This window comes from Natator depressus, chromosome 8 (genome assembly GCF_965152275.1).
Source record: "Natator depressus isolate rNatDep1 chromosome 8, rNatDep2.hap1, whole genome shotgun sequence".
Classification (NCBI taxonomy): Eukaryota; Metazoa; Chordata; order Testudines; family Cheloniidae; genus Natator; species Natator depressus.
In genome coordinates, this window is record NC_134241.1 from 28,993,389 (window position 1) to 29,014,585 (window position 21,197).

At 41.4% G+C, this 21,197-nt stretch overlaps 1 protein-coding gene across 2 annotated transcripts in view; it reads right to left on the reverse strand.

The window, feature by feature from the left end:
* The window catches only part of LOC141992067 (rho GTPase-activating protein 7-like), a 154,418-nt gene that overhangs the window by 30,976 nt on the left and 102,245 nt on the right, over positions 1-21,197 (reverse strand). The window contains exon 1 of one of the 2 annotated variants that reach the window (XM_074960673.1): positions 8,178-8,250. The exons of the other annotated variant lie outside the window; for it this stretch is intronic. Coding sequence (XP_074816774.1) covers positions 8,178-8,190 — 13 coding nt within the window. The 5' untranslated portion in view covers positions 8,191-8,250. Of the gene's footprint in view, positions 1-8,177; positions 8,251-21,197 lie in introns of those variants that run through there. 2 annotated transcript variants of the gene reach the window in all.

Consider the following 21,197-nt stretch of genomic DNA (forward strand, 5'->3'; position numbering starts at 1 on the left):
GTGAAGATCTGTGAAACATCTGTTATATGTTGGAATGAACAAAAAAGGATATATGATACATATGTCCAGCTACCAGTCCAAGATGTCAATGGCCAGTCACACATACTGACTCTTAGGCATGACAGCAGGACATACACCTAGCACAGAACACTACTTTATTAATTAAACTGGAAGGCCAGCACACCATTAGTAACACTGGACACCACTTACTAGTTCTTCGTAACAAGAATTTGCCCCAGTATAGTACCCGTTGGTAGGGTCTTTTAATATTTCGTTCCTGGCCCACTATCAATTCCACTAGGCAGTTACTTCAGAACAACAGATATCAGGAATCAACTGCTCATTTTATAGCAATTATGGCCAATACTACAACATTCCCACAGAAGCAGAGGCAAAGCATAACCTTACAGAAATACAGAACACTCACCAGATGCCTTAAAAATGTAAACAAGTTTAGTATGCTGTTGGAAGAGCACATACCAGCTGCCTCTAAACTGTGCCAATATTGGAAGTTACTGGTGTTTGTTGGGGAGGAGAGGAATCCTGAACTGCACTCTTCTCCTTCCCAGGGAGGCTTCTAGTTGAGGTATGAGTCCAACCAAACTGTCAAGGCTTGTCTGACATATGGACAATCCCTATACATTCTCCTCAGATCTTTAGAAAGAGCTTCAGAATCTGGCATACTAGACTGAAGGAACAAACTGGTTTGTTAAAATATATTTTCTAAACAAAAAAAGCATTCTATACATTTATGCATAGGAATGCATAGCCTGATTTCGCTTGAAATATTCAGCAGTAAGTTATCAGTTCAGTAAGGTGAAGGAATTCATCTATGTATTTCTATTTTTTTCATGAATTTACTGCTTTGCTCCTTCTTCATTAAGTGAATTTTAAATGTCTCTCTCTCTCTGAAACTGTTTTATTACTAAATGCAAATTAGCTCAGTTTGATTAATGTAGGTAATCCTATTGCAACGCACACCCAACCAACCCATTTTCACCTTCAAGTAAGGAGGTAGGTTGAAATGACATTTGTTTTAAACAGACTGATGCACTTCTCTTCATTTTTAAAATTTGTCACAAATTTCTACCACTATTCCAACTTCACCCAGTCTAAATACACCATTACTGCTGCTCTCATAGTACACATTTCAGGTCCAATTGCCCTCAGTTTGCACATAATTTTATCAAAGCCTTTATTAACAAAATCAGGAACAGATTGATAAATCACACACACATTCTTAAATGACATACCCTCAATAAGAGAAAAGAAGAAGAAATCTTTAGGCATTATCTTTACTAGGAAAAAAGCTTTGTTCTTAACTCGAGCTGTCTTCACTAGAATTTGACCTTGTGTTAGGTAAGGCCATTTGTAGTTTTCACACAAATTAGCAGGTCAAGGAAACCCTAAACTCATCTTAGTCTTTAACTCAACTTGCTCACTCTGCAAAAAGTAAACTACACCCCGCCTTGTCTTCATTAGAACTTTAACTCATGTTAGTTAACTCAAGTTAAGCACATCTTTTTTTCCAGCGAATAGGGAAGAGTCTACATAGTCACATAAACGTTAAATAGTTTCCCAGGTTAAAGTAACCCAGAGCTTTCTTCTGAAACTACAGCTGCATTTCCACTGTGAATTGAATCAAGAAAAAGCTAATCCAGGAATGGCAGCTTAGAAAATGTTTCAGTTAGTAATTTTTCCATCAGCTAATGATCCTGGACACAATGACCTTTTCACCGCAGTGATGAGAACAAGGTTAAGGCAGCTTCAGAAAAGTTGTACTGCTGACACTTCTATTCTGTAGCTAAATGAACTTCTACCTTCAGGTATTTTACTATAGCACTTTACACAAACGTTACAGACACTACAAAGTTCTTTACTTTGAATAGCTTTACCTTGGCCTGCTGCCCCTCTGTGACCAGGCTTCTGTACAGGAAGCATCAATACACTTCTTGCTCTACATCTGTTCCAATGTTAGAACTTTTGAAATGATCTAGCAGTTATTATTTCACTGCTAGAAATGGTTGCCAAAATGCTCTAAAAAGTCTGTGGATGCCACTGAAGTCTAGGGAAGATTTAGGTGCAGCTCCTCTTAACTCTAATGGGAATTAAGATAGTTGAAAAATAGAGTCCCAGCTGTTTAGATGTGATCTAAGGACATTCCCCACCCCCCACCCCAAACTGTATCAATATGATACTAATCAACCTGAGAGGAGGAAATAAACTTTATCAAAAGAAAGATTTGTGTTGACCTACATTAGGCTCCTGATATGCCAGGCTAGTTTTCAGCCTGACAGAAGGAAATTTAAGACACGTGCTGTCTGAAAGGCTATTTTGGTAACAATGGCATACATATTAAATACCCAACTGATGTTTTCTATGGATGCACACAGAGTATTCCAATGCCCCCAAAATGTTAACAACTGAAAAAGGGGCAATACTCATGAAGGCATGGCACTGTATTGCATCCACGGTACAGTATCAGCCTTGGGCACCAAGTATTAGAGATGTAAGTAACAAGGCATTTATAAATCCTGGTTTAACTGAGCTACTAAAATCATGAATATTCTTACTCTGTAAACTAACACATTGCTTTAAAAGTGTAGCTAAGAGACACCAAAGCTCAGTGAGGACTAAACTGGAGTCTGAGATATCCTTACAGAGCCCATCTCTTTACACATAGTTATTTAGCCTGTTGAAATGGTCACCCATTTTATTTTTTGATCAGAGAAGCAACATAGCCTAGTAGCTTATGCAGAAGAAAGAGACATGAACTCTAGACTTCTAATACCTGCTCTGTGCCACGGCCACTTTGCCCCTCCCAGTCTCAGTTCTCTCCAACTATGAAATCAAGATATGTATTTTACCTTAAAATGGTATGGGAATTAATAAATATTTGGACAGTTCTTGTAACAGGTGTGCAAACTTTTTGTGTTAGCCACCGTCGATAACTATCAACCTCACTAAATTATTAGAATTGGTTTTTCCCCTACCCAGTTACACAGATACTACAACAGGATCTATTAATAGACTTATTGACCAACTTTTTAAAATAGATATGCTAGTGAACACAGGATGATTCTAACTGCTTACTCTTTTTTGATGCCAATATAGCTGCTCAGATGCTTGTAGGAAAGGAGTCAGGCCTTCCTAAATAGAAGCAGGAAATGGGAGATCCTTTGAAAAGCTGGCACAGGAGTGACACTCCAAATTCTATTACAATTACATCCTCTTTCTCAGGATTGAGCAGAAGGCAGATTCCTGGAGATCGTACGGCATTATCTGCATATGGTATGAAATACCAGAGTGACTCTGACATGGCAATTCCGCCTCACACATTAAATACACTGTTTGGTTTTATAAATATTTAAGCAGTTGGAAAGTTTCCATTTCCTGCAAGCCCCATTAGTTTATCAGAGATTAGAGACAGCACTTTAAAGTTAGCTGTTTTCTCTTCAGCCAAAGGTGATAGGGTCACTGCCAAATGTTTATGGGAAGCAAAACACAAATGCATGACCTGTGCCAATTTTCCATATAGGATTGTAATATAGAGTTACGTAGGCTGGTTATCACATAACCAAAATTTAAAAGGGATGATTAGGTCCAAAAACCAAACAAATGCTCACATTGATATGAATGTTCATGTTTTTATTAAAATATCAATGAAGATTTGAATTTAAACATACCCTCTGCAGTGTTTGCTGCCCAAGAACAGCAGCCCTGTGCTAATATAGGAAAGGAAGAAAATGAAACTAACCAGAAACAGCACCTGAAACAAACTAGTCTAATCGCAGTTTAAAATGATGAAATACTTCATGTAAACAAGCAGCATGAATGGTAACTAGTACTTGAGAATTTAAAAATACTTTGTTTTAATAATTTAAGATATTAGTAACAGGTAAGGATATTTGTTTAAAACTACAGAATATAAATTTATACTTGACAGTATTGTTGCAATATACTGAACATAAAACTCATTCTTAATGTATTGTTTTGGGTTTTTGTTTTTTTCTTAAAAAACAAGTTGTCCCTCACTACTGCTTTCCTGCATTGGAAAACTATAACATCTCCATTATCAAGGTAAATGAACATCTTTCACCTTCATTGTGTTACAATGTAGTTTTCCAGTTTTGATGGATAAGAATTAATTATCTTAATTAATTAGCCTCTTACAGTTTGTATGGCAACTTCCACCTTCTCTGTGTGTATATACATATCTTATGACTATATGTTCCATTCTATGCATCCGATGAAGTGGGCTGTAGCCCATGAAAGCTTATGCTCTAATATATTTGTTAGTCTCTAAGGTGGCACAAGTACTCCTGTTCTTTTTGGGGATACAGACTAACACGGCTGCTACTCTGAAACCAAGAATTAGATGGTGATCAGGGTCTAAGTACATTGAAGGGGGAGGGTTTTGAAGTCTGAAATTGTTCCAAAACCTTACAGATGTGCAAGAACTGTTATGAACATTCCTGCTGTTTGCAGCAACTCCATACCAATTATCCCAGGACTCTCCATTTCAGCAGCACTAAATTGCATAAGAAATCGCTATGACAAGTAAGATTTGCTCAACACTCCCAGCTCACCAGGAAGCGTAGCAACATCTCCTCCTCACTCACAGCAGGTACAAAGGAGAGAACAATTAGCGTAGAATTAATTTTAACTTTACATGATTAGGCTAGGACGCCAATTTGTGAGGCTATAGAAACAATTCAAAAGAGTTTTGTTCCCTCTTGATCCCCCTGTGACACATGAAGGATTTTTTCCATCATACACTAATCTTACTATGACAGCAAAAGGCAAACCTACAAAAAAATACAGCAAAGCAGATGGCCCCAATACTAGTCAGATGCCGCTGCCTCCTTCTGTTACTGGCAATGCTGAATCTATTGTCCTTCTCAGCCACCTGCATCTGCTCCAAAACTGGAGTTAACATGTATGGGACATGCTTGGCAGCTGCAGTAGCCAGATGCCAAATGCCAGAATGCATTGTACCTACAACAAATTAGCCTACGAAGCTAACAGGTCCTTCATGAAGCCTCTTGCTTGGTTTCATTGTGGGCTGTGCTTCAAGCTGTTGAGTTAACTCTGGGGCTGATATAGGGCCAGGTTGCAGATAAACTTATTAGTCCTTCCTGACATCCTTGGTCTGTATTCCATGTTGCATCTGTAAAATTTCATATCAGTTCTCCATAAACTTCAGTTCCTAGGAAGCCAATTCCCATCTACACATGTTCTGTGAAAAACATGTCCATTGGACTAGATCCACCGAAATCCCAATGTGTTGCCCAGCTGTACATCAAAATCCCAACAGGTATCACAAATCAGATATCTAGCCTCCGGCAGCACCACAAAGTGTCAATTCTTAAACACTTGCCCTTTATTTAAGACTAGGGTCAGCATGTGTCAGTCGACTATCTAACCAATGTTCAAGGTTGGAATGCCTTGCCTACAAAACAGACAGTTTCCACTGCCCTGCTTAAAATAATATGCCAAACAATCCCTGATTTGTAAGACTGTCATCAAGACTTGGTTCAACAAGGACAAGTGCAGAGTCCTGCACTTAGGAAGGAAGAATCCCATGCACTGCTACAGGCTGGGGACAGACTGGCTAAGCAGAAGTTCTGCAGAAAAGGACCTGGGGATTACAGTGGATGAGAAGCTGTGGGGGGATTTGATAGCAGCCTTCAAATACCTGAAGGGGGGTTCCAAAGAGGATGGAGCTAGGCTATTCTCAGTGGTGGCAGATGACAGAACAAGAAGCAACGGTCTCAAGTTGCAGTGGGGGAGGTTTAGGTTGGATATTAGAAAACACTATTTCACTAGGAGCATGGTGAAGCACTGGAATGAGTTACCTAGGGAGGTGGTGGAATCTCCAGACTTAGAGGTTTTTAAGGCTCAGCTTGACAAAGCCCTGGCTGGGATGATTTAGTTGGGGATTGGTCCTGCTTTGAGCAGGGGGTTGGACTAGATGACCTCCTGAGGTCTCTTCCAACCCTAACATTCTATGATTCTAGGATTCTAAGATACATTAATCTATGGAGGTGGGAATGGGAATAAATAAGTGTATTCACTTAACTTTCACATAATGCTAATTAACAAACTTAAATCTCTTTTATTAGCCCAACAAAAATGGTTATTTGCCCTGGACAAGAAAGGGAGTAAGATTTCGCCAGGCTAATTTATGCTACTGATCTTAACATCCAGAAATGTAGCGGCAAAAAGATTTGGTCTTCCTTCCTCACTTTATGATAATGCTGGTGCATCTGCTGGGTCACTGGAATGTGACACTGTATAACTGAAAAATATTAAATATCAAATATCTAGCAGGAATGCTTTATGCCACTAAGATAAACTACCCCAAGCTGGCCAGCTCAGTGTGAACTTCTGTAAGACCATCAGTATTTGATGATATAAACCATCTATTCTTCAGTTCTACAGGTGAACAGATCCCAGCAAATACCATTTGATATGGTAACATGGGCAGCTGATCTGCAAAGTGCCAAGTTTTACTTCCATCCAGGTCAGTGGGCAATCTCCATCTTTGCCAATAAACAGTATGTTAATGCAGTTTGTTGGTTTTTCAAAGGCACATAGTAAAATAAGCTACTGAGTTTTTAACTAATGAAATTTCCTATAGGCAGCACAGCAAATCTCTCAGAGTAAGCATCTGAGAGAAGACTAGCATAAACAAGAGCTATTACAATAAACTGATTTTAAAAATGTACATAAAATCTAGAAATCAATCAACATAGCCTACTGTAATAGCAACATTAAAAAAGCCACAGCAGTATCCATCTGAATTCTCACCAACCAAATGTATTTACAAACACTTGTAGTTCTAAACAAAAAAATTATACTGTACAATCCCCTTAACTGTTAGATTTCAGAGTAGCAGCCGTGTCACTCTGTATTTGCAAAAAGAAAAGGAGTACTTGTGGCACCTTAGAGACTAACAAATTTAGGGGCACTGATTGCATCCGATTAACTGAGCTGTAGCTCACGAAAGCTTATGCTCAAATAAATTTGTTAGTCTCTAAGGTGCCACAAGTACTCCTTTTCTTTTAACTATTAGATGTAATTGTTTCTGGCTATTCACCTCAATTAAAGGTGTATGCCCTCAAACGCTTTCAATAGTTTCTTTTTGCCCTAAAAAAGTACATTCTGTTTTCTCTGGAGTACTGCTCTCATTGTTTCAATGTCACTGCATGCCAGCATATACACTCACCCACATTACAACTCTGTCCTTGGGAGTCAAGTCTTCCACTATACCCCGGAGACACAACTATTTGCTCTGGCTCAGCTTTGCAATCAATATCTCAATTGTAAACTCCCCTGGAACCATATGAATTTGATCAGCACCTTGTGCATTACCAATGTTAATTGGAGAGTCCCTGCCAAATATTTAAACCATAATCTCCTGGCAAGGTGAGGGGAGAAATGCCACCACTCCTTACACATGCCTATTTACTTGTTTTGAACCAAATACACTTGAAAATTAAGTGTCCTGCTGTAGTTATAAGGAGGATGAGGAGGTTTTATTTGTAAGTGAGCTAAAGCGTAGTCCTCACCTAACTGCTCGGTGCCTCAGTTTACCCTACAGCGGGTATTGCAGGAGACACACAGTGAGTGAGTTCAAGGTCAAGGTGGTCTCTGAAGAATCTAGGCCACTGGCCTAGACGCTTTAAAGGCGAGTAGTAGTAGTTTAGCGGCAGAATAAAGGCAGGAAAAAAGAAAACCTACGTTCTCACCCGGCCTGGCCAAAAGCCCGACTGCAGAGAGACTTCAGCTAAGAGGTGAAAAACTGGAGTGCGCCCAACTCAAAGCCACCCCCGGCCAGCACACTGGAGGGGTGGGGGGGGGGGTTTGCTATTCACGAAGGCTAGGAGAAAAAGACAGCCCCCCCCCCCCGCGCGCGCGCACCCCCTAGCCATCACCAAGGCAGGTTTCTGAGCAGGATGACCACCACCTTTGCAGGGTGTCAGGTCAGAGCCCCGCAAAGCGCGGGCGGGACCCAGTCCCCCGCCAGCCCGCTGCGCTCGGAGCGCGCCCCGGCGGCTCGCCCCGCGGACCACCGAGCAGCTAGCGCCCCGGCGTCCCCCGCCGCCGACCGGTCTCGGCCCCGCTGCTCCGCTCCGCGCACATCCCCTCTCCGGGCCGGCCCGCTCACTCACGCGTCACTATCATCCTGCCGGCTCCCCGCCGGCTGCGGGCTCCTCGCCTTCCCCCACAGCGGCTCCAGCTCTGTCCAGCCCCGCGCCGCGCTCGCTGGCTGCGGCCGAGAGCCGCCCGCGGGGCACGGCCCTTGGGGAGCCCTCCAATCCGGGGCGGAGGGCGTGGGAGGCGGCCTGGGCTCCCCAGCCCAGCTGGGAGGGATCCGGCAGAGCCCCGGCGCGCACTGCTCCTGCGGGGATGACCAGCAGCTGGGCTCGGCCCGCGCGTCCCGGCCCCTCCCCCGGTCCTGGGGGCCGCAGCCTCGCCGGCTCCTGGCCCGGAGCCAGGGGACAAAAGGGTGTTAATGAAATTAACTTCACTACCCGCGTGATTGAGGCTACAAGGAGGTCTGGGCAGCCTCCTGTTACCTGCCACTAATTTGACACAGGCTCGCACCCCCACCTTTCCGGGCTTAACTAGAAGCGGAGCGTGATTTACCGGTAGGGAGGAAGCCAGAATCCTCTATCTTCCCCTCCACTCTGATCCTTGCCCTTCAATGGTCAACAACTCCAGCACGGATTTTTTCCTGCTGGCTGTATTATCCTGGGGCGTGCGCTATCATTTATTAAGAGCGGTAACAATTGCCCTTAGGAATTTTTTCCCAATGAATTAAAATTAAGTTTCACTTAAGTGCCTACTTGCAGTGCCACGTAGCTACAATGCACAAACCGGGGATGCTGTGCTCAAAAACTGGTACACCAGTATCCCAGAAAAGCTTTACCCCAGTGTGCTGCTCGGATACTATTAGCATAGGACGCTTGCACCTCCAGCCTTTGATGGTTCACTAAATAAACTTCTAGAGACGCCGATTTTTAAAGGTACGTCGGTGTTTCTGTGCTCAGCATTGCAATGCTTAACTGATTTAGACGTTTAAGACCCATTGATTGTTAAGGTGATTTTGACTCCTAAATCAGTTTAGTTATTGCTATGCTGAGCGTAGCAAAACTTCATTAATTTAAAAATCTGGACTGAAGGACCTGTCTATATGGGGAAGTTATTGCAAAATAAGGTAAGGTGTGAATTTAAAGTTCAATAGCTATTCCACACCAGCTCCTGGAGTGGATACTCTTATTCGGCACTAAGAGAGTGCCTTCATGCTGTTAATCCAGTGGGCTATACCGCTGCGTAAACAAGCCCTAATAAGGAGTTTTTGCTCAGAAAAGGAAGTTTCATCAAAAAATGGAAAGGAAATTTCTTGATTCCCTCTGAGTTATGGGGCATCAAAAATAATAGTTGCTCCTTAAGCATACTAGAATATTACTGTACAGCACACATTGTTAGCAGATTGGGAGGGGTGGGTGGGGAAGAGATCCCAGAGAGGAGGCAATACATCAAATACATATTACTACACCTGTGCCTGTGATCCTCAAATCTATCAGTTTTTCCATAACAACTCCCTATTTTCGGACATTTCTAATGAAAGATGTGTCACAGGCCAGTTCATGATAATTAGCAGTCTCACATTCTTGGTGACACTACCTTGTTGGTCAAAGAGCACCTCACAACACTCCTGCAAGGCAGGGCAGTGCTATTATCCCTGTTTTACAGATGGGGAACTGAGGCACTAGATGACTTGACCAAGGTAACATGGGAAGTCTATGGCAGACCAGGGAATTGTTTGCTAGTTTCAGAGTCCCACGTTAGCATCTGAACTACCGGACAGTCTTTCCTCTCACAGGTGTTGATAAAGTCATCCTGTGTAATCCACTTGAACTTGTTTGTAAATGGGTTTTGTTGCATAGTACATCAAAAATACAAACTCTATTAAAAATCAACAACCACCATGTTAGTTTAGAAGAGTAGCAACTGTGTATTGTTTGGATGGGAAAAACTTAAAGGACAGTTAGGACGTAGGGGATATTCTCTCACACTGGTCAGAGTCAGTTGTCAGTTCTGTACCTGGTGTAAATGAGATCTGAAGAGCCTCAGGGCAACCAGGCATGGCAAGACCTATAAACTGAACTTTACACTGGCATAACAGGTTTTCAGAGGGGGCTTCCCAGTATGGGTGGGCACACACCAGATCTGCTGGAGCTGGCACACTAAAAATAGCAGTGTGACTGCAGTGGCACAGGCTAGCCCCCTGAGTACAACATAGTTGGGGTTGGGTGGGATTGTACTGAGGCTGCCACCCACACAGCCATGGACACACTGCTATTTTTAGAGCACCAGCTGGAGCAGAGCTAGCACACATCTGTCTACCTGTGCTGGGAAGTACCCTCCCAAATGCTGAGAGACATAGTATGGTCACATGGGTATCATAATGTAATTTCAGAGTAGCAGCCGTGTTAGTCTGTATTCGCAAAAAGAAAAGGAGTACTTGTGGCACCTTAGAGACTAACCAATTTATTTGAGCATAAGCTTTCGTGAGCATCTGATGAAGTGAGCTGTAGCTCATGAAAGCTTATGCTCAAATTGGTTAGTCTCTAAGGTGCCACTAGTACTCCTTTTCTTTTTATAATGTAATTTGGCACTCTCTTGATTGTGTGTTAAAGGGATGCAGATAGTTTAATCATCACTTCACACTTCTGATTTCTTTTTCCCCTACAGGCTGCTTCTAGGATTAGTATCTAGACTGCATCTGCATTAGAAGTTTTTCCTTAAAATTTCCCACTATTGTTACCAGCAGCCCAGTTGTCTTAATCCCTTTGTTGTCTACTCCTAACTAGAGCTGGCTTACACAACACTGACTGCCTATTGCCACTAGTGCTCCCACTGTTGTTCCAATTGTGGCGTTAAACCTGTGGTAGTGCAATGGTGTAATATATCCACTGATGCTTTGAAAACTCCCACACCCCAACCTGGATCTATGCTGGTTATGTGATATGTATGTACCTTGTAACCGATACTTGTAATCCCCCATAATCCAAGCCCGACCCCAGCTGTACAGTACCTTCCCTCTTAACTTGTATAAATTTGATTTTAAACATTAACTTTAATAATTTTTTTTAATTTGTAAGAAAATGTCTAGGGCAGATAAGACCAAAGATTAGAGTGGGGAAGTTTCTATACTTTGTACAGTTGAGAGCATTTTGTGTATAATCATTTTGCGGTTTCCCCTTTTTGTGAGGATTTTTCACATAGCAGCAGTGGAGAGACAAAATATTGTTTCAAAAAGGAAATGCAAAAAAAAAAAAAAAATAGTACCTGAAACTGCTCTTCTATTTTAAGCAGTCTAGATTTCAATACTATCCCTTTAACATAACAGACTTCCAACGTACTGTGCCAACAGTCCACGTGTTAAGAGGCCACACATTACATACTGACACAATGCATCATAATGCTTCCCATAAAGCATAATTTTATGCCCATATATTTAGGAAGATCGGAGGGGCTATAGTACCAATAAGTCTATAGGGGAGAGGGTATAAATATACACACACAATTTCTAACAGGCTGAAGTCACCAACCCAATACAGCTCAGCTGAGGGAATTCCGAACAGCCCAGGTACAAGGTTTTCAAATATGCACCAGCATGTACTCGGGCTGGGCATGTACTGATACCCCTCAGTCAATATTAAAGACACAAGTTAATGTGCCATGGAGATTATATTGGGTCCTATTTGAGGTGATACTTGTAATTGCACTGGGATTGCAATATATACATTAAATGATAAATGTTTTGTCATTAAAAAGAAAATTAGAAAGTAAAGTTAACATTACTATTTCAACCAATACAAGCTAGGAAACAGATGAGAGACAGTCTATGACTCTAGCTAGATCTTGTCAATATCTGTTAAAAGATCCTGAAGAAAAACCGTGTGTTGTTTTTCTAAGAGCTGCTCTAGAAATCATTGTGGGGAAGTTCTATGGCCTGTGTTATACAGGAGGTCAGACTAGGGGTATATCTACTTAAAACGGTGCAGCAGTGCAGCTGTGCCAGTGTGGCACTTCAGCATAGACACTGCCTGCCCTACGCCAATGGGAAAGCTTCTCCTGTTGGTGTAGGAAATCCACTTCCCTGAGAGGTGATCGCTAGGGCAACAGAAGAATTCTTCCACTGACCTAGTTCTGGTCTATGCCTGGGGTTAGGTCGACACAAATATGTCTCTCACAGGCGTTTTTTGGATTTTTCGTATGGATTTTTCATACTCCTGAGAGGCGTAGTTTCTACTGAAGTAAATTCCTAGCATAGACCAGGGCTAGCTAATCACAGTGATTCCTTCTGGCCTTAAAGTGAATGAATCTATAAACTTAGATACTATGATGTAGCAATTTCCTTGTTCTTGTCAATTTATAATTCCACGATGCGCTATGTATTACATGGATTAAGCATATAGGTTCTCTTAGGCATGTTTAAAATGAGTCACTAATAGTTGACACACTACCCAGCTGTGTTCAGTTCAGGGCCAAGTGATGCTGTTTGCACCCACTGAGAATTAATTGCCACAACAAGTTCCACAATTTATTTGGCTAATGTAATTAACATGCCAATGACCTCAGCTCTAAGTTGGGTAGCTTCATATTCTGGTATCAGTGCCCTATAATACTATTCTAATATGACAGACATGACACTAACAGTTTACACCTGTTTCTTGGAGGAAATCTACTGTACAAAATGATTCAGCTGTCAAATTTCTCAAAATTTCTCAATTAAGATCTGTTAGTTTTAAATCAGATTTACTCCCTTCACTTTCCATCAGATATAGGTAATCTTTCTACCATTGCAGAAATTCCAGATTTTGAGAGATGCTATTTTACATGTCAGTGACTTGGTTTCATTTGAACAGTCCCAGACAAGCTCTTGTTGATTTTCTCAGGGCATCTTGCACCTTTTTTGGAGCTTAGATACTGTTCGTCATCACAAACTAAAAGGTCTCAAGCTGTAAATTTCTGATTAAGAAAAGGATCTAAAAGGTGGTAGTGGAAAAATCTAAAAACCATCAGTTCAGTGAATGGTAGCATGATTAATTACAAATCTGGGGGAACCAGAAGACTTGCATTCTATTCCCAGTTCTAATGAGTGACTTACATGTTCTTAGACAGGATTCCTTGGACTTTTGCAAGAGAGAAACAAGATTTGGGCTCATGATTAAAACCCACTTTGGGTCCCATCTACACTGCCAGACTAAACCATATCTTGGGACTATTGTGTTATAATCAGGTCCACTGGCATAACAGATTTTATGGAATAGACAGTACCTTTCAGATTTTGCTTATGTGGACTTAGTCTAGACAAAAATAGTTTGTGGTCTGAAATATGCACACTCTGTTGAGCAATGCACTCGTGCTAAAAACATTCTGAACTTTGTGACTGATCATAGATTTCCCTGCATTTGCTGTAGGCTGTTTTCAACATACCCTTTGATTATATATTTTTAATAAACCAAAATGATTTAATTAACCAGCCTGATATGACATTTCCCTAATGTGGCTGATCTCAAACTTGTAAACATTTTCTGATTCTGTAATTGCAAAGGCCACATTTTTTTAAATTAAAAAAATTAAAACTCTGTCCACATTGTTTCTGGAGCCAAGTTAAACCATACATTATGGTGCATTATAATAAAAATATTTGAACACCCTTTATGGATGCTTAGATCCATAAGATACCGGATTATAATGTGGTTTGGCTTCAGAAGCATACCTTAGGTTACTATTCATACATTTCCCTTCAGTTACACTTTAAATCATGGTTAGTTTGGTGGCTTTTGAATTGTTAAATATTATGAGTAGAAAGGGGAGACCCTCGAAAGGATGAGATGCTTTGATCATTCTTCAGGTTCAGATACTTATCCAAAGTCTAAGAACCACTTCAGATTGCAAAACTAAGTTAGAAATTTCCCTAAAACAACATTCTGTGATGTTTAGGCACTTCCAGTTTGGAACCTGAAGTGCACAGGGAAGACAAAAATGAAAGAATGAAGTAGTGAATCAAATATACTTTTAAAACTTCAAATAAAAGTTCCTTTTGGGTTTGGTTTGATTTTTAAGTGAAGATTTTAAAAGCAAGGTCAAGCAAGTTTCTATCCAATCCATTTTGTCCAACCCCTAATTGTGATATCCTGATAAAGTTACAATTTAAGGGCTCAATTCGTTAAAATTACATCTGGTTACCACATGGTAAAAGTGCCCCTCAAAACCTGGTATTTTAAGACTTGTACAGCCTTGTGAAGGAGCCAATTCTAATTTGAGTGGAGCTGGCCTCTAAATTGGCAATTCTTTATGACAGAATAAAGCAACTGTATTATTATGCTCGTGATTCACTGAGCACATGTGCTACAAATGAGATTATATAAACCTGATTTAGGGTATCCAACAGTGATTAATTTAGAAATTGTTGCCAGTCAAGTAACAGACCCACCCATTTAATGTAAAAAGTACACACCCTTCACTGATTAAATTCTCATCTATGCACTGGGGTTAAGAAGAAAGAATGTATTATTGTCAATTGGGAAGAACATCTGTAGACAGAGTTTCTATATAAAATAAATGCTCCATCTGTATGATCATACAATCTTTTTTTCCCGTTCTAATTTTCCTTTGAACAACTGCCAGTATGTGATGCCACAGGAAGAAATGATAGCATTTTAGTACTATTTCAAAGAGTTAGTTTATTAGTAAACAATGTTTACACTGATCTTGAATGCAAGCCTCCTATTATATAGGTAATTGATCAAGAGCAGGTAGGCAGAAGAGAATGTTAATATGGTAGGGCCTGGTCGAGTACCGTGCAGCCATGACTGAATGGTGAAGGGCTTCAGAAGGCCTTTGAGGTCAGTTTTGAGTATGTAGATGCTGATCCTGCACTACGATGGAGGTGGATGGACCCATGCACCCACAAAGAGCCCCACTCAGGTAAATGGGACTGTGCCTCTGCACAGGGGTTTCATGTTGCAGCATCACAGGGCCTTTAGATTTTAAAGTTCCTTGAGACAGAGACTGTGTGTGTTCTACCATGTCAAGGCCCAATTGTACTAGATTTTGGAGGAGACCTTTAGGTGTCACCATAATTTATATAAATATATCAAAATCACCTAGTCCGGTTCCAGAGTGGCACACTGTAGAGATACGCAGGACAGAAGCGTGAGACAGTAAGGAGATATTTCCCCACTTTCCTACGCTCCATAGTTCCTGATTCCACAGCCCATCCATTCCCACTACCGCAGAGTCATTCAGCTTACACATTGCCACATCCCAAAAACTAGAGTAACTCTCTGGTGCTGAACTTCCTCTCTTCCCGTTCATATCCATGGGTTATAGCCTTCTGCTTTCTCGCCGTCTTGCATCCAGTACAGAGCTACTGGACAGAAAGAGTCCAATACCACTGGGTTGGGGCTACTTTCACAAATCATCTCTGCTGAATGCCTGACAGTAGTGGGATTCTGGTGCTGAATGGCACAGGTAGACACCCTTAGTACTTTGCAAATATTAAGGACACGCCATCCCCTTTTCAATCTAAAACTCTGTCATCTGCTTATTGTAGCCAATACATGTAGAGATTTTATACATGGTATCTCCAAATCAGAGGCATTCCGGGTTTCTGAGACTCCTAGATTTACCCAAATATGGTGAAAGATACTTCAGCAAGTCATCTTGGAGCAGCTCACTTAAAACAAATTCATGAGCTGTTTCATGAACAAAATTAACCTTTTCATAAATGGAAATGAACTTTTTCCCCGTCTTTCTCCCTCCCTTATACTTAACCAAAATCATAGAAATTGCTCGGAAAGTTATTCAAGCTACTTCAGACAGGCACTGATCCTGTCAGTGGAGTCAAATCTCATTAAAAGCCAACCCACTGCATATTTTAACTCCAATGTCATTGGAATATTTCCCATGTAAACATGAATCTACCAGAAATCCCACAGATCACCTCTCCCTGATTGTCTCACCCCCACCCCCAAATAAAGAACAGTGTAAAGGAATGTCCTGAGCTCAAATTCTGGAAACAAAGCCAACTTCATTTCAGCTGTGATTAACTTCTGTGATCATTTTTAGTGAAGGGTGTTCTGCATAGAAGTACTGTTTCACCATAATACTTTATGCTCTGTAACATACAAACTACTGGATAAAACATTCATAATCACACAGAATTAGCATCACTGTCCCAAAAGCAGAGGCCCTGAGGTTTATTTTAAACAGTCCACTGGGATCCTCAGACCCCACCCCCACATAGGCTCCTCCTGAGTCATGGGGATATTTCCTTTGGTTACAGATTGGAGGGAACTCTCTTTCCAATCAGTCTGTACCACCTCAGAGGGTGTTATGTTCTCTTCCCACCCCTACAGCATATTCTATGGATTCCTCTGCAGCCCTCCTGAAACATCATTCCAAGGAAAATCCGATCTGGAATCCGATAACCTCCCCACCACATGGCAGCAAAATATGCTGCCAATGCCACTTGCCCACCTAGGTGACTACCCCATCACACTTTTTAAAATCATTCCAATTGTTTTGGCATACTTTTTAGTTTAAGAGATAAAATTAATGGCTTTTGTTTTTGGGAACACACATATTTAAAGGTATCATATAGGAACTACAAAGCACTACATTGATGAAACATGAAGTTTTCCTCTGAGCACCCAAAAGGCAGGAAGTGCCACAGCTAAGGCTGAACACATTTCTAATTCTCTCTTTGTTACCATATAGTTAAATGCTGTTCACCACATACTACACTGTAAAAAGAAAAGGAGTACTTGTGGCACCTTGGAGACTAACAAATTTATCTGAGCATAAGCTTTCGTGAGCTACAGCTCACTTCATCGGAATGCATCCAAGGAAGTGCGCTGTAGCTCACGAAAGCTTATGCTCAAATAAATTTGTTAGTCTCCAAGGTGCCACAAGTACTCCTTTTCTTTTTGCGAATACAGACTAACACGGCTACTACTCTGAAACCTGTCATACTACACTGTATTTTTCTGCCACCAAAGACACACATTCAGCATTGCATGTTGCCAGCGTTACCTTTTGTGTATGTCAGATGGAAAGGATATGTTCAAAAAGCAAGCTGGACATTGTGTGGCCAACAAATATCCAGAGTTATCGTTAATGTTGAAAGAAAGTTTGGAGTGGGAGATAAACTTTCATGCCTCAGGGCTTAAGCCAATCTCTAATTATCACAGAATAGGCTGAGACTTTAATGTAAGCATATTCCTACTGCAGGATTTCTTGCACTTTCTTCTAAGGCATGGGGTGCTGGCCAATATCAGAGCCAGGATACTGGAGTGGGTGGACCATAGAAATTGTCATACTGGAATCTGACCTATGTTCCTATCTACATGGAGGAACTCTGGACTTACTCTGGATCACACAGCAAGTAAGTCTTAAATTTGAAACCTATCTAATGAACTAGAGTATTCCTGAACACCCGGAAAGGAAGTCAATTGGTCAGTTTTCCCATTTGTGAAATGCAGTTAATACCTTGAACTTGAATCGTACTTTTTCATCTCATCTCAAAGCACTTTGTAAAGGGAGCTAGCTACTTATGCATACCCATCTTCACAGATATGGCAGTTGGGATACAGAGAGACTAAATGAGTTTTGGCAGACTCAGGAGTAAAATCCAAATCTCTTGGCTCCAGGGTCAGTGTTTAACCCATGATGCCACAGTGCCTCCTCCTAGCCAAGTCCTTCAGGGTATGTCTACCCTGCAACTAAACACATGCAGCTGGCCCATGTCATCTGACTGGGGCTCGGGGCTGTAAAATTGTGGTGTAGACGTTAGAGCTTGTGTGGAAGCTTGAGCTCTGGGATCCTCCCCTACCTCCCCCTGACCACAGGGTCCCAGAGCCCTGGATCCAGTCCAAGCCCGAACACGGGCCAGCTGTGGGTGTTTAATTGCAGGGTAGACATACCCTTTGAGTGTCTGTTTTTAGTGGCACCCTCTGAAAAATTTAGAGCTTTTTCATCCAGCAAACTCAAAGTGATCCATGGAGGTAGGTTTGCAATACTTCCATTTGCAGAATGCCTATCTAAGCACACGTGTTTAAAGCCATTTGCCTGAGCGGCACTGCCATCTAGAAGATAAGCTTCTGGGTCTACCGCATCAGCGACCTACGCTCTGTTCTCAGCTCTGCACTAAGCTTCTTAAGTGTCCTTGGGTAAGTCCCTAAGAGTAAAATAGTTAAACTTGAATATCTGAAGTCATGCACCTAAATACATGTCCTGATTTTCTGAGGTGCCAAGCACTTGCAACTCCTACCTAGTTTAACGGGAGCGGTATGGTGTTTAACACTTCTGAAAAATCATGCCACCTTTAATATATGAGAGAGAGAGAGAGAGAGAGAGAGAGAGAGAGAGAGAGACTCAGTCACCCTACATGCACTTGAACAGCTCAGCCTTCCCCCCCTCAAGCTTTCCAAGAAGCATCATCATCTCAGGACAGAGTCCAGCTTTTGCAGTGAAATTTTCCAGGCTTTATCATTTCACAGATTGATGAGGTTCTCAAATTTAAGTTTGCAACCTCAGCTATTACCAGGTATCCACTCTAACAGTTCATTGAACTAGTTTCCTTGTAAAGGTTAATTGGTGAACATGGGTGTATTTTAATGTGTATTGCTATGCATGTGAATTCACACTAAAAAACTGCTGTAGTGAAGTCATGTTTTTTGTTTCTTGGGACAATGTCACTATGGGTGCCCCAAGCCTGATGAGCCCCTTCAGTACATCAAAATAAATGTAAGCAGAGTCTCACTCTAGTGAGAAGGGAGGGTCTTGTGATTAAGGCAATTGTCAAACTCAGGAGAACTGGGTTCAGAAGCCAGATGTGCCTCAGACCTCAGTGTGACTTTAAGGTGGTCACGTAATGTGCCTCAAGTCCCCATCTTTATTTTCCCATGCTTTGTCTGTCTTGTTGTTTAGAGGAGGGATGTGTTATTTACACTGTATTTACTATGTTTCTATGTAGAGTGTCTAGCACAAAGGGGCCCAGATCTTAGGGCTAGTCTACCCTGGCAGCGCTTTAACGTGGCTTGTGTAGTCATGGCTGAGCGCTGGGAGAGAGCGCTCTAAAGCACTCTAAAAAACCCACCTCGACGAGAGGTGTAGCTAACAGCGCTGGGAGTGCGGCTCCCAACACTGGGACACTGTCTACACTGGCACTTTACAGTGATGAAACTTGCTGCGCTCAGGGGGGTGTTTTTTCATACCCATGAGCTAGAAAGTTGCAGCACTGTAAAGTGCCAGGGGAGAGAAGCCCTTAGACTCTGGTGTAATATAAAAGACCAAGTAGAATTGGAATCTGAACATTGCAAAGCACTAAAGCAGTTCAGACTTTTTCCTATATGAGGAGACATAAGAGTTTTATTCTACTAGAGTTCACATTGGGTTAATTCAACTCAGTGCAGAGGGCCTATGCAATGCTCTCTAATGCATCATGTAAGATGCATACTAGCAGCTTAAGCAGGTCTTAAATGGTCAACCCTTTAGAAGTCCCTTAGCAGTTTGGTGAAACTGTATGCTTACATGCATAAATGGTCAACCTGATAAATGGTCAACCTTTTATAAGTCCCTTAGCAGTTTGAAACGGTATGCTTACATGCATTCCACTGTATGCTTACATGATTATGTATTAGATACTTTAAGACTGGAGTATTTGCCTTGTCTATTACATAGCTATGCAACAATTAACATTTATAGAAATGAGAAAAGCCACTCGCTAAGATCACAACTTTGGTACTCAGTTTCTGGGTCTAACTCACTGGAATGAACTATATTGAATCCTTTGATTACATTCCTTTATTATTTACAATTCCTAATGCCTTCAAGTAAAAGTGTTATTTGCTTTGGATGAAACGTTTTGTTTATGTAGGGCAAATTAAGGCCCCTGTTCAACATTGTGAAATCTTACGAGTTTTGACATACTGATAGCTACGTATGAATCAGTTCTTTGTTTCAGTAGTTAATACAAAAGCTGGCTCCAGATGCCTCACTGTGAAGACAAATAGTCTACACGTACCCAGTCTCCACTCCAAGGCCCAGAATAGTTAGGATGTGCAGGCAGACAGGAATACTACTAGAGTCAACACTAGACACTCAAACGTGCACACTCCCCCGCCTAACAGAGTAAGGTATATTCACACTTGGTAATATAGTTCAAATATAAGACTCTTTACAGAAGAAGAAATCGCATTAACGCTTATGCATGGTCAGTTTGATCTCACCCTAAGCAACAGCATTATCAGGGAAGCATGTTAATTTCATCTCATTTTGAGAGAGAGAGAGAGAGAGAGAGAGAGAGAGAGAGAGAGAGAGAACGAACAAATGTGCTTCCTATGCCCAGAACTGGTCACATTATTTTGCACTGTAGTAACTGCAGCCTGGTAGTTTTGAACCATGTTCTCAGGTCATAGGTGCTTTCCCTCCTTATGGAAAATGCATCTTTAAAAAATATAAATGTTTATGATATTCTCATGAAGAATTGCTGCAGGCTTGATTTCTTTCGTTCTAGTTTTCAGTGAGGGGCAGCAGATAGCTAATCCTCCAGGGTAGCACAGGGAGGAAATTGTGACTCTTAGTCACCTTTTCCTGTTTGTTTCCCTCATTTGCTCCAATAAGAAGTAATCAGTGACGGGTCCATACCAGTAAATGGGGACAGTCTACAATTGGATTGATTCATCAAAAGCCTCCTAAACCATAGAAAGTAATGACTAATTACACTGCTGTCTGATCTAGCTAATATGTAGCCTCTGCACCCTCCCACCTACAAACACCTTTCATCTTAATTAATTAGCCTCTTACAGTTTGTATGGCAACTTCCACCTTCTCTGTAGGTGTGTATCTATCTATCTTCTTACTATATGTTCCATTCTGTGCATCCGAGGAAGTGGGCTGTAGCCCACGAAAGCTTATGCTCAAATAAATGTGTTAGTCTCTAAGGTGCCACAAGTACTGTTCTTTTTGCGGATACAGACTAACACGGCTGCTACTCTGAAACCGTTCAGACAGAGGGGAAGGGGAAATATATTACATTAAAATTAGAAATAAAATATTGTTCTGAGTGTAAAAAATAAGTTAACAGCCCTGAATTGACTTATGCA